The sequence below is a fragment of the Patella vulgata genome, chromosome 3, assembly GCF_932274485.2.
Source record: "Patella vulgata chromosome 3, xgPatVulg1.2, whole genome shotgun sequence".
NCBI lineage: Eukaryota > Metazoa > Mollusca > Gastropoda > Patellidae > Patella > Patella vulgata.
The window spans coordinates 84,204,080-84,216,607 of record NC_065881.2 but is presented as its reverse complement, the minus strand read 5'-3'; the positions used below and the strand labels follow the sequence as shown (position 1 = coordinate 84,216,607).

The window sequence follows — 12,528 nt, the reverse complement described above, 5'->3', positions numbered from 1 at the left end:
ATTTCAATAATTCGCATGGCGTAGGGGTCTTTAGCTGTGGCAGGAAACCGGAGGCTCCGGAGAAAACCCACAAGGTTGGACAGGCGACCCTACTCAGTGTCACGTACCACCGGGGATTCGAAACCGCTGAGTAATATTGAGCTATGTGGAACATGCTAGAGTCGAGTTGTAGAATATTTGACCCACGGTTTATATTTGACACTGGTTGAGTATTATGATTATGATTATAATGTTGAAAACCGTATTAAAACCACATGATTTTTTGCCATTTTGGAGGGGGCGCATCCCTCTCACTTAGCCCCTGTAGCGACCTTGTGGAAATTATGCATTTGGCCATGTCAAATGGATGTAACCGAGCTCCCATCATGATATAAACCACTGTGCTCTGAAATGAAATGAAATGAAATGGGGTTTAACGTCCTACTGTTATGCTCCTAAACTGGGCTAATGAAGACGGGCATACGCCATACAGTGTGCTATGAGGGAAATTTTGCCCAGGCAGCGGCGCTACGGCCTACTCTTATATCGAATTTTACGTGCACGCCAATGTGTACATGGGACCTCGGTTTTTCGTCCCATCCGAACGACTAGACAGCTGTCCTTGTCAGGCCCTCCGTCCTGTATCACTGACAAGGGGAGACCAAGGGTCTCCCTAAAACTTTGGACAGTGATTTAAGGTATTAAAAAACGGTGAAAGTATTGTTCGTCTACATGCAGTATTGTTTACATTGTAACCGTTGATAACCTCGTTTGTCACGCAATTATTTTTTCTGTAATATGCTGCTATGCACTGGTTAATTGTGCGTAAATATTTCGTGTGTCATGACATAACGTTATGTAAACAATGGGTAGCTCTGTTTAAACCCGAATGACATTGTTACGCAGTTAGGCATTGGTTGTTAATCGGACTATTGACCAGTCATAATTTGGAACAGAAATTTGCTTTCATTACGACAGTGCTTGAGTGGGATTAGGTCTAATCAAACGAAACACTGCGAGGAGTATGTCGGTCATTTTTGGAAATCACCGTATCCTAGTCACTTTCTGCGGGAATATTCCTGCTAGAAACCTACTCCTGGCGGCTGAAATACACATGGCTGTAGAAGACTACTCAGACACGTGGCACTGGACATTCAAAAGAATAAGTTCTCTTCAGAAATGACCTCAGATGCAAGGAAATCAACTTCAACTTTTCTGGGTGGACCCCCCCCCCCCTCCAACACGCTACCCCTCTCAGACTCCTCAGTCATTTTCTGTTTTCTGCACACGCCCCTGGTACTTACATAGAGCTCTATTTCAAAAAATCAAAATTACTTATGAACAAAATTTATACAATCTTTCAATTATGAGGTAGTTAATCTAAAGCTGTCAAGTGACCGGTGGTGGATGAGATAGTAAGTACCTCAAAAGAAGATACCTTTTGTCGACCAGCTGTAAAAACTGGTCGGCGAATGCCGACCGGGTTCCATGACCACCGTCTATAGATAAACAAATAATTAAAACTGGTTAGAAATAATGATCTAATTTTAATTAGCACGATATTTACAGAACTCTGATAATATTCTATTTTTCAATATTATAAAAAATATATACTATTTACTTATATTTCACTATTGCTTATGCAAAAACAATTCTGATTGGTTTAAATTGCACTTTCTCAAAAAATCAAACCAATTACAATGGACATATAAAAGAGTCTTGAATCTTCCAGAATTAATTAAATCTTGGAGGCACAACAGGTACAGTTTCAACAAAAACATTTCTTGAGTAAAAACAGTTTTCAAAGAATAATACATTTCCTTTCAACGATGGCGAGCATGATGACTTCAAGGAGTGAAACCTTTTTATCAAATTAAGAGTTCAGGGGAAGAACGATCTAAGTCACATTTTTGTCTTTTTGCATAAAGGCAAAACAGACTTTTGGACAAGAATACTTGACATGAACAGAACAACGAGTGGGTTAAATTACAACTTCAAAATGATGTTTAATTCGAATCACAATTACAGTACAACTGATTTCAACTTTTCAGCCAAATTAAGGTAAAATAAAGGGTACGATGAACATATTTGTCTGGGAGGCCATTTCAGAATAGCCTTGGTTTGATGTGACTCTGATCGTTTTTACCTGAAGTAGATTGTGGGGTTCCTTGAAAAAGTGACTTAAATCGTTATTCCCCGGGGCTCTTCAAATAGCTTAGTCTCATTTGTCCATTTTATCGATAAATTTCTAAAATCTTGCAGACTTCCTAATCAATTTAAATCTCTGTGATGGTCTAGAGAGAGTTGATTATTGGCTTGTCATGTTAATAAATCCCTAAATAATAGTTCATATAAGCCAAAATAAAGACATGCAATGGACAGTTACGGTGTTCGAATTCCATCCCCCCTCCACTACACCAAAAAAACCCAATCCTTTGCAGTGTCTTAATATAGGTCTTGAAATGTCAGAGAGAGTGTTAAGAGTTATCCCCAATGCCCGTCCTCCGTGGTGTTTAAATCTATGTCTGGAAATATGTGACTCTGCCATAATTCTGTCTTGAGCACAGTATAATTATATGCCATTGATGCATAGAACACAATATAAACAACATAATATGTATATATAGAAACCAACAAAGAGTCATTATAATTTGACAGTGTATAATTACAAATGCTACTGCACAGGCATACACAATTCATGAAGACTGACGGTGCTGAGCAAAACTGGCCTGAATTATTTTGATGAACTTTGTGCTGCAAATATAATTTAGCTACAAGAACTCATCGTGACGGCCATTATACACATTATGATTTATATTAAAGCTAATTTCAGGGTTTAATGAATGCACATAAACAAACTAGAGCGTCCAAAAGCAATTGTGTGGACGCCGGACAGACCGACGGACGGGGGCGATGACAATATACAACCCCATTTCAATGTGGGCGTATAAAAACAATTGGTGATCGTCCAAGTCCAACTAAAGTTGTTATATAAAGGTTTATTTATATTTTCCTAAAAATTTGACCAAAATGCCCCCAGAATATGCAGGAACAAACATAAAACATAGTTTATTTCAATAAATCGATTGAGCATAGGTGTCTTTGGCAGTGGGAGAGAGAGAGAGAGAAAGAGAGAGAGGAATAGGGTTCAACGTCCACTGACACAAACTAGTTCATTTCGGGAGTAACATATGGTTTAATTTTATTTCAATAATTCGCTTGCGCGTAGGGGTCTTTAGCAGTGGGAGGAAACAGGAAGACCCGCAGAAAACACACAAAGTTGGACAGACGACCCTACTCCTTGTCACATACAACCAGGGATTCGAAACCATGCCAGTTGACTCAATGACAGAGAGAGAGAGAGAAATGGGGTTTAACGTCCACTCGACACAAACTAGGTCATTTCGGGACTAACATATGGTTATGTTATTTACATAATTATTTAAGTGCAAGCGTATTATTTACATAATTCGCTTGCGCGTAGGGGTCTTTAGCAGTGGGAGGACCGGAGAAAACCCACGAGGTTGGACAGGCGACCCTACTCCTTGCCACGTACAACCGGGGATTCGAAACCAATGATAGACCTTAGCATCTAAAGCACAAGCTTTTTCTTTTCATTAAGTGATTGACATAATTTATAAAAATTTATGATCTTACTTTTACAAAAGTAATCACTTCCCTCTCTCCCGCCCGCCCGCCCTGAAAGTTGGGCAAAAAAGATGACCAACATATTTTTTCTTTGGTCTTAAACATAGATTATGCAAGAGCTAAATATGCCTATTGCAGGTTTTTCTTTAGGCCTGAAATGTTTTTCTAAATTATTAATTAGACATTTATTAACTGATACAGACCATAATCAACCCTCAATCGCATCGGATTTCTCCGATATTAAATAGATTAGAATGGTTCAGCCATATTTTGATTTAATTTAAAAATGGAGGAGGAAGACATTATCTTTTTTCAAACTATTATAGCAAGAATGGTCAGCTCTTTATCTAAATTTTACATAATGTATCTTTAATTACTAGAACAGTTTTAATAAGTCCCCATCAAACATTCAGTATAAATGTTACTTTTAATTACACACCTCCAGACTATATCTCCAATCACAGCAACTATTGATTATTTTAAAAGGTGGTATTCTCGGGATTAACCCAAGATCAAGTCATTAGGGGTTGATATTGCGATAATGTTGACCTACAATAACCACTTTTTGAATCTCTGGTGTACAAGATAAGCAGCGGTTGATACTGGTCAAGTCAAATAGAAGAGAGAGAGAGAGTAATAGGGTTTACCGTCCACTCGACTCGACACAAAATAGGTCATTTTGCGACTAACATATGGTTCAATTTTATTTCCATAATTCGCTTGCGCATAGAGGTCTTTAGCAGTGGGGGGAAACCGGAGGAACCGGAGAAAACCCACGAGGTTGGACAGGCGACCCTACTCCTTGTCACGTACAAACCGAGGAATCGAAACCACAGGTCAGATAGCAAACTATTTCCCCACTTGTTATTCAAAATAAAACCTCCTGCCTCCGCCCTTGGTTTTTTTAATATGAATAACAACTTGGAAGTGGCTGCTATCTACTACTTATATAATATGAACAGGGCCCGGTTTCTCGAAATCTTAACTAAAAGATAACATCCAAATTTTAGTAGATACTTCAATTTTGATTGGCTAAGAACTAAAATCAATCTAATATTATCCAACCAAATTACTAAAATTTGGATTTTATCTTAGTTAAAATTTCGTGAAACAACAGAGGCAGTAAGGTAATAACACAAAAATATCTATATATTAATTAATGCCATTTCAAGATATATTTCAATATTATAAACAATATTTTTATTCAGAATTGAACAACTGACTCTTCTTATAGTGATATAATATATATTATGAGAATAAAAATATTCAAAATAAATTAACTAAAGCAAATTAATTGACACAAAATAAGGATATTTAGTTTCAAAGGGAGGTAACTCTAAAATTCAATTATCAAATTAGTGGTATGTATCTCATGCGGGATGAGATTAAAGCCTTTTGTAACTTTAAACTATGGGTCCCTAGACGACATCAAACCAACCAAAGACACATAAACAGCTGTGAACTATTTAAGGAAAGCTTACTTGTTCCATGACTCAGGCAGTGTGAGAAGGGTGGTTTATTTTCTCTGTTTTATTTTAATTTTTTCGGGAACTGGTGTAGTCAATATCTACACATACCAGATCTTAAAGAGTTAATACTGGCCTGCATGTAAGTGATTAAATAATAACTTAAAACCACCATGACACCAAATTCATACTTTTCTGTATTTGACAACTTAGTTCCTTTGAATTAGTAAATTAATTAAAATTAATTAAAACATTAATTACAAGAATATTAAATAAAAATTGAAAACCAAACTAAATATATTAAATTTTTTTGTCCAACTGTCTCTCGAATCAAGAGCCATATTGAATTATAACAACGATAAGAAAGAGCAATTTTAATAAAGCTTAAAACCGTCTGAACTGGTTTAGTAAAACCAGACATAAAACTCCTGTAGCAACACATGTCCGTTTAATTCTGGTTAAAATGAAAGCTCCGTAATATTTTAGAGAAATAATTACAAACTATTTCTATTTTATAATAATTACAATTATATAACAACACATTAAAACAAATAATACCAGTTCCCTAGGGAACACTGTAATATGTATGTATATACAATATCAAAAAAAAACTACAAAAAAGCACATAAACATTTCATTATATTTCTCAATTCTATCAACAAAACTGCCTCTGGGATTAAAATCAAAAAGGTACGGCACTTTATCGAGACTTCTGTCTTCGATTAGAAGGTGTTAAATGAGAATTTCAGGCAACAAGGCATGCATCAACTGAATATGATACTCGACCAATCACCACAGCTGAAACTTTTGATTCTGCTCATAACGACCAATCGCCACAGCTGAAACATTTGATTTTGCTCAAGCAGAACAGTTTCAGGACTCAATTCTGTGTAATTCAATTGTAATTCTATTGTTACGAACTGACGATCGAGTCCCTTCCATGTAATGCTTCACATGTTATGGAGCTAACGATTATGTATATACGCCTGTATTTTCTATCTGTGCTTCAGGCAGGGTATGTTTACTATCTTTCTAGAACACCTAATACACTTCTCATTTAGTTATGAGTAGTGGTGTGTGTCATACAACAGGCAGGGTATGCTTGAGCTTTCTAGAACACCTGATACCATGTAGTTATGAGTAGTTGTTGGTGTCCTACATGAGACAAGGTGTTCTTACTTTTTTCTTATTTAATTTGGGCAATTCACATGATTAACAAATTTTGTTTCCCTTCTGTTTCGTTCGCTCATGGGGCCTAAAAGCTGCTTCCAAGGAAGATGATATCGCAGGCAAGTTGTCCTTCCGTAGTTTCCGTACCTCTTATCAATAATCCCAGAAGTGATTCATATAACAACAAAAAATTAACAACAAATTATGCCTATATTAGGACACTTCCTGTTTGAAATGTGTGGTTCGAGAGGATGTTGTCTGCTGTTGAGACATCTTGTAAGATTCAGGGACTGGTGAAATTCGCGGAGAACAGTTACTCGTTCCATGATGGCCATTTGGAATGTGATGACTCTCATTTGTCATATTCAAGGCGATTGGTTCGTTGTTTTTGTTGCTAAGGACAACCGGAGGCGGAGTTTGAGAATGAGACTGAATTAAGCATGCATGCATCTGTGGGTCCATGGTAGGACTGTGTCCAATGGGACTAGCCGTTCCTGGATGGTTTGTGTTTAAATGTAGCGCCTCTGTGTTCTGTAACAGTTCACCTTGAGATGTGACAGTACCAAGGGCATCTGGGAAGGCACTTGTTGACAACATGGGATTGGACATCGCGTCTTGAGATTGAACTTGTGAGTTATTTTCACTGCTGTTGGCCCCTGAAAGTACAGAAAAAAAACATAACTAATTAGAATTTAAAATATTTTTAAAGATACATGCCGTTAGAGAGGGAGTTATGTGAGCCACTCCCACAAAAGCAGGCTCTTGGTTGTTTTTATAAAACTAGAGCTGGCAGCAGCATATTTGAATAGTCCACAGCCTAAGCTTTCTAAAAATGCAATTCTTTTTAAATTTGTCATATCATCTGGAGTTGAGTTCGGTTCATTGACAGCAACAAGAAGGCATACAGTTTATGCTTTTGTGCCCGTAGTACAAAATGAAGTTCGGCTCCAACTGGGCTAATGAAGACAGGCATACGCCATACAGTGTGCTATGAGGGAAATCTTGCCCGGGCAGCGGCACTATGGCCTACTCTTGCATCGAATTCCAACTGCCAAGGGATCTTATACGTGCACGCCAATGTATACACAGGACCTCAGTTTTTCGTCCCATCCGAACGATTAGATAACTTTCCTTTTCAGCCACTCGGTCCTGCACCAGTAAAACCACGCCAGAAAATCCTGATAAACTTTCTCAGGGATCGAAAAGACAAATGAGACAAATTGATTTTACCTACCCCCTAATAACATTTCTTGAAGTAGGTTATCGATTTTGGCCATTCCGAATAATTTGGCAAATTGAATTTGTTCAATCATCTGCCATGTAATACTCTGTAGGGCTGGAAGTAGAAGAAGGATTTCACCGAAGCGGCCCCTAGAATCGTATTGTCGATCGTTAATATAGTCCTCTAGGTTCATATGAACCTGATATCTAAATGTTTTTATTCTTTGTTTGTCGTTTAATCCTCGTGCATCTGAAAAACACAAAGAGAAATTAAAGATAGGTTGCCAGGCAATGAAACATACGCTCACGGTAGCAGTTGCCAGGCAATGAAACATACGCTAAGTCATCTGAGCAATCAACTAAGGTTTTTGCATATTTTACTCTTTTACAAGACATTAAAGGACCTAAGTCCGTAACTCAAAATCCTCCAAAATCTTCGACATCGAAAACACGAATTATTGGTCAATTTAAATCAACATTGATGATGTAAACTTACCGGGAAAAGATGAGCTTCTGATATCCGATATTTAAGATAAAATAATTTTTTTAACATTGGTACACGAATCGTGTACCATAATGCGCTTCAGCCCCAGTTGTATTGAGAGACTCGAGGGACGAGGCTAGACACATTGCACCAAATCAAATGGAGTTATGTAGACTAGAATAACTAGACGCTAGAAATTTGCACTCGATTGAGATTGCTGACTTATTTCGCTGAACATAACTGATTTGAAATTGGAGTAAAAACGGAAACCATTAAATGTAAATCAGTTTATATACATTCATATTACAGTATTATATGCATTGCGACCCACTTTTGTGAATTTCTAGGTCCCAAATGTTAGCGATTTAGCTCCTTTAATAAAGAAACAGTCTTATTATCAGAAATGATTAAACATGCATTATGCAAGAGCTAAATCTGCCTATTTCAGGTCTTTCTTTAGGCCTGAAATGTTATCTAAATTATTAATTAGACATTAATTAACCGATCCAGACCATAATCAACTCTAGATGGCATCGCTAGCCTGCAATGTTTATTGGATTAGGTACAGATTTGCTGTTCGACTTCCATTCATAATTAAATAAAAAAAATGGATAATCGAGACAATGTTTTTTTATCCTATCGATTTTAGTAATGATGATCGAGGCTAGCCCCATTATTCAATTGCTAAAATCAAGTGGATCAATTTGACTGAAATTTTCAGCAAATTCTCTTTACATTATCTAGTTTTTAACTATTATAGTGTGAACTGCCAGCTCTTTATCTAATCTCCCATAATGTATCTTTAAATATTTAATTTTCTAGTGATTTCTGACACTAAACATCTATCTGATTAAAATACAGACCTTTTTTTTGTTTCGTTTTCAGTGCTTTCGATAGCCTACACTACATGAAAATCTGACAAATTGCACTGGAAGGTTGTGTCAGGGATCGTATGAGCAACTTTTGACCCTATAACGTCAGACATTGATTAATCAATCAGCATTGACGTTTCTAGTGGTTTACCAACTGTTCCGTGCATGGCACACCAAGAATTCGTCGTAAAGCCCAGTTGGAGTAGAAAAGTAGGACGTCAAAGTTACAATTTCATATTTTCTAAGAAAGTCAAAACATAATTATTTCTATGTCTTTTGCTCAATAGGTTGTCAACTCACTATTATACGATCATAGGTGTCATTCTCACACTTAAAACTCATTTACACCGGAAATAATAACACAATTACCTCCCTTGTTTTCTATTCTCCACCATGGAGTAGCTATATCCAAACGTTTGAATTTGAAGATGAAAATGATATTTTTGCCAATTTCTCGACTGGCAGTAGTGAATTATAGGATTAATAGGATTATTCTTTAACAAGGTAGGACTGTTTATAGATACCATCTATTTTTGGCTTTATTTTAATAAATTTTAAAAATATAACTTAAAAATATGAAATTGCAACTTTAAAACCCATTTCATTTCATTAACTCGTTTGTTGGAGAAGAGTAAGACGTTCAACCCCATTTCATTTCATTAACTCGTTTGTTGGAGAAGAGTAAGACGTTAAACCCCATTTCATTTCATTAACTCGTTTGTTGGAGAAGAGTAAGACGTTAAACCCCATTTCATTTCATTAACTCGTTTGTTGGAGAAGAGTAAGACGTTAAACCCCATTTCATTTCATTAACTCGTTTGATGGAGAAGAGTAAGACGTTAAACCCCATTTCATTTCATTAACTCGTTTGTTGGAGAAGAGTAAGACGTTAAACCCCATTTTATTTCATTAACTCGTTTGATGGAGAAGAGTAAGACGTTAAACCCCATTTCATTTCATTAACTCGATTGTTGGAGAAGAGTAAGACGTGTAACCCCATTTCATGGTGGGAAGTCAAACCCCATTTCATGATGAGACGTTAAACCCCATTTCATGATGGGAAGTCAAACCCCATTTCATGATGAGACGTTAAACCCCATTTCATGACGAGACGTTAAACCCCAATTCAAATTTACCTGGATCGAAGAAGACAATGGCTTTAATGCAGGCGAATTCTGTATCATCTATCTGTATCTCTCGTAATGGTTGAACTAATTCATCTAATATTCTACCTGCTATACGCCCAATATCCATATCTGCAGCTGTTCGTGGTATCACAGCATCGTTACCTAATAACAGAACTTCATTAACTTCAAGGGACCTTTTAGCCACGCCCAGCACCAGATGTTCACCTGCGTGAGCTCGTAATAACGCCACCTGAAAATTTTCAATCATTTGTTATATTCTCTTTAGAAAGTTTTGCCAGGATAACTGCACCAAAAAAGGTTGACATACCCTTTTCCTAATCTATCACAATTAATATTAAATTGGACAGTGTTTGCTTAGACAAGAATTAATTTGTTGGATGAACAAGTGACCAGATTGAATAAAAAGGATGCAATTACATTAGAAAATGGTTGCGCTTAAAAGGAGGTAAATAAACTTTCCCTGTATTCTAGAGATCGGGGTAGTATTTGTTTTATGGTTTGAACCTCACCCTTTGTGGTGTTAATAAACTGCATTACAAATATACACATTATTATTAAGACTAACCCTGATCATAAAGAGGTAGTTCAGACAGAAAAACAACAAACAAACAAAAACAACAAATAGTTCAGAGATAGTTCACAGAAACAAGCAAACAAACATAAACTACAACAAACATACATACTAACAGAAACAACAATACTGATCTGATCATACTGAGGTAGTTCAGAGACACTAACAAACATCCAAATAAACACAACAATTAAACAAACAAAAACAACAATAAAACAAACAAATAAACAACAACATACAAAAAAAAACCAACATACAAACAACACTACTAACCTGATCATCGAGTGGTAGTTCACAGAAACTTGGTATATATTTAGCCCATTCTACTAGTATCAGTAACTGTTGTTTCATAGATTCACAAACATCATTTGCCTGAGCTATCTTCCGTGCTGATAAATCATGATATGTTATTGGTGCTGATATCTAGTTAATAAAACAGAGTTAAAGTATGTTAAAATATAATTCTATTCTAATAACTATATCATCTCCTCTCTCTTGATAGACAGGGGGGTTGGATGGCTGTGGTAAGCACACGCTGTATCATAAAGTCTGTCATTGAGTCAACTGGCATGGTTTCGAATCCCCGGTTGTATGTGGCAAGGAGTAGGGTCGCCTGTCCAACCTTGTGGGTTTTCTCCGGGTCCTCCGGTTTCCTCCCACTGCTAAAGACCCCTACGCGCAAACGAATTATTGAAATAAAATTAAACCATATGTTAGTCCCAGAATGACCTAGTTAATTCCAACTGTCAAGTTATCTTTTACGTGCACGCCAATGTGTACACGGGACCTTGGTCTTTTGTCGGATCCGAATGACTAGACAGCTGTCCTTGTCAGGCCCTTCGTCCTGCATCACTGACAAGAGTTAACCTACTGGAAAACCGCGATGAACTTTCTCGGCCAAAACTGAGAGCGGACCCACAACCTCCAGACTAGCGAACCCGCGACTTATGCACTGAGCCATCTTGGCTCCACCACCCTATTAGATGGAAAATACAATATTAATCTTAAACTCTTTGTATAAAGAAGTTATATAGTTTTACCTGACGAGACAACATTTCCGCGTTTAATAAAGTACTGCAGGCCAATGCTCCGGTAGATGTCATATCTTCATAGCTTGTTCGTCTAACACTTATTCTATCTCGCTCATTCTGTACAGCTGTAAAAAACAAATTTAAACAGCTATATTATACATATGAGAGAGAGAGAGAGAGAGAGAGAGGGAGAGAGTCTTTTTTCAATTACTGGTTAATCTTTTTAAAAGGGATCGAACTCTGAAACTCCTGGTTAACAGGAAAGAACCGTTACTCACAGATCCACTATGGCCCCTTGCCTTGTGGATGGAATTAAATATTTATATTTTTGAACGATGAACATCTTCAACTTTTACTTACCTTCTTTTTTCATCCCGGCCCTGAAACATTTCCGTAACCGACAATATCGACACTGATTTCTTTTATCTTTATCAACGATACAGTTACGATTGAATCGGCAGGTGTAGATGTGACTCTTTCGTACCGATCTTCTGAAGAAACCTTTACACCCATCACAGCTGGAGGCGCCATAATGTTTTCCTGTTGCACGATCTCCACAGATGGCACAGAACTGACTGACACCCTGACCAGTTGAATTGGTTGGACTTGTTGACGGTAAACCTTGAACTGTTGTTAAACATGGCACGCTTAAATCAGGTGAATCTGGAAATATAGGTATTTTAAAAAATTAGTTTTGAGAGAAAAGATATTACAAAAAAAATAGACTTCTTCGTCCCACTGATGAAAACAACATACATTAATTTCAAAACAATCAGATGATAAATGTAGTCTGTAGAGCCTTCACAATTTGACTGCAAAAGAATCTCAGAATCTCAATCAACAGATAATAAACTTGTCTTTCCTAGTCGTTTAACAGATATTATACAGGAAAACACATTATACATTTCCTGCAGTTTCTACGCTTCCTACAGTTGATT

The 12,528-nt window shown here is 36.9% G+C and overlaps 1 protein-coding gene across 2 annotated transcripts in view; it reads right to left on the bottom strand.

The window, feature by feature from the left end:
- Positions 1-1,506: 1,506 nt before the first annotated feature.
- The window catches only part of LOC126816446 (hepatocyte nuclear factor 4-gamma), a 63,568-nt gene continuing 52,546 nt past the window's right edge, over positions 1,507-12,528 (bottom strand). For both annotated transcript variants that reach the window (XM_050543026.2, XM_050543025.2), the window contains exons 3-8: positions 11,951-12,253; positions 11,600-11,715; positions 10,833-10,982; positions 9,977-10,217; positions 7,498-7,734; positions 1,507-6,919 (exon numbers count right to left, since the gene is read on the bottom strand). In XM_050543026.2, coding sequence (XP_050398983.1) covers positions 6,477-6,919; positions 7,498-7,734; positions 9,977-10,217; positions 10,833-10,982; positions 11,600-11,715; positions 11,951-12,253 — 1,490 coding nt within the window. In that variant the 3' untranslated portion in view covers positions 1,507-6,476. The remainder of the gene's footprint in view (positions 6,920-7,497; positions 7,735-9,976; positions 10,218-10,832; positions 10,983-11,599; positions 11,716-11,950; positions 12,254-12,528) is intronic.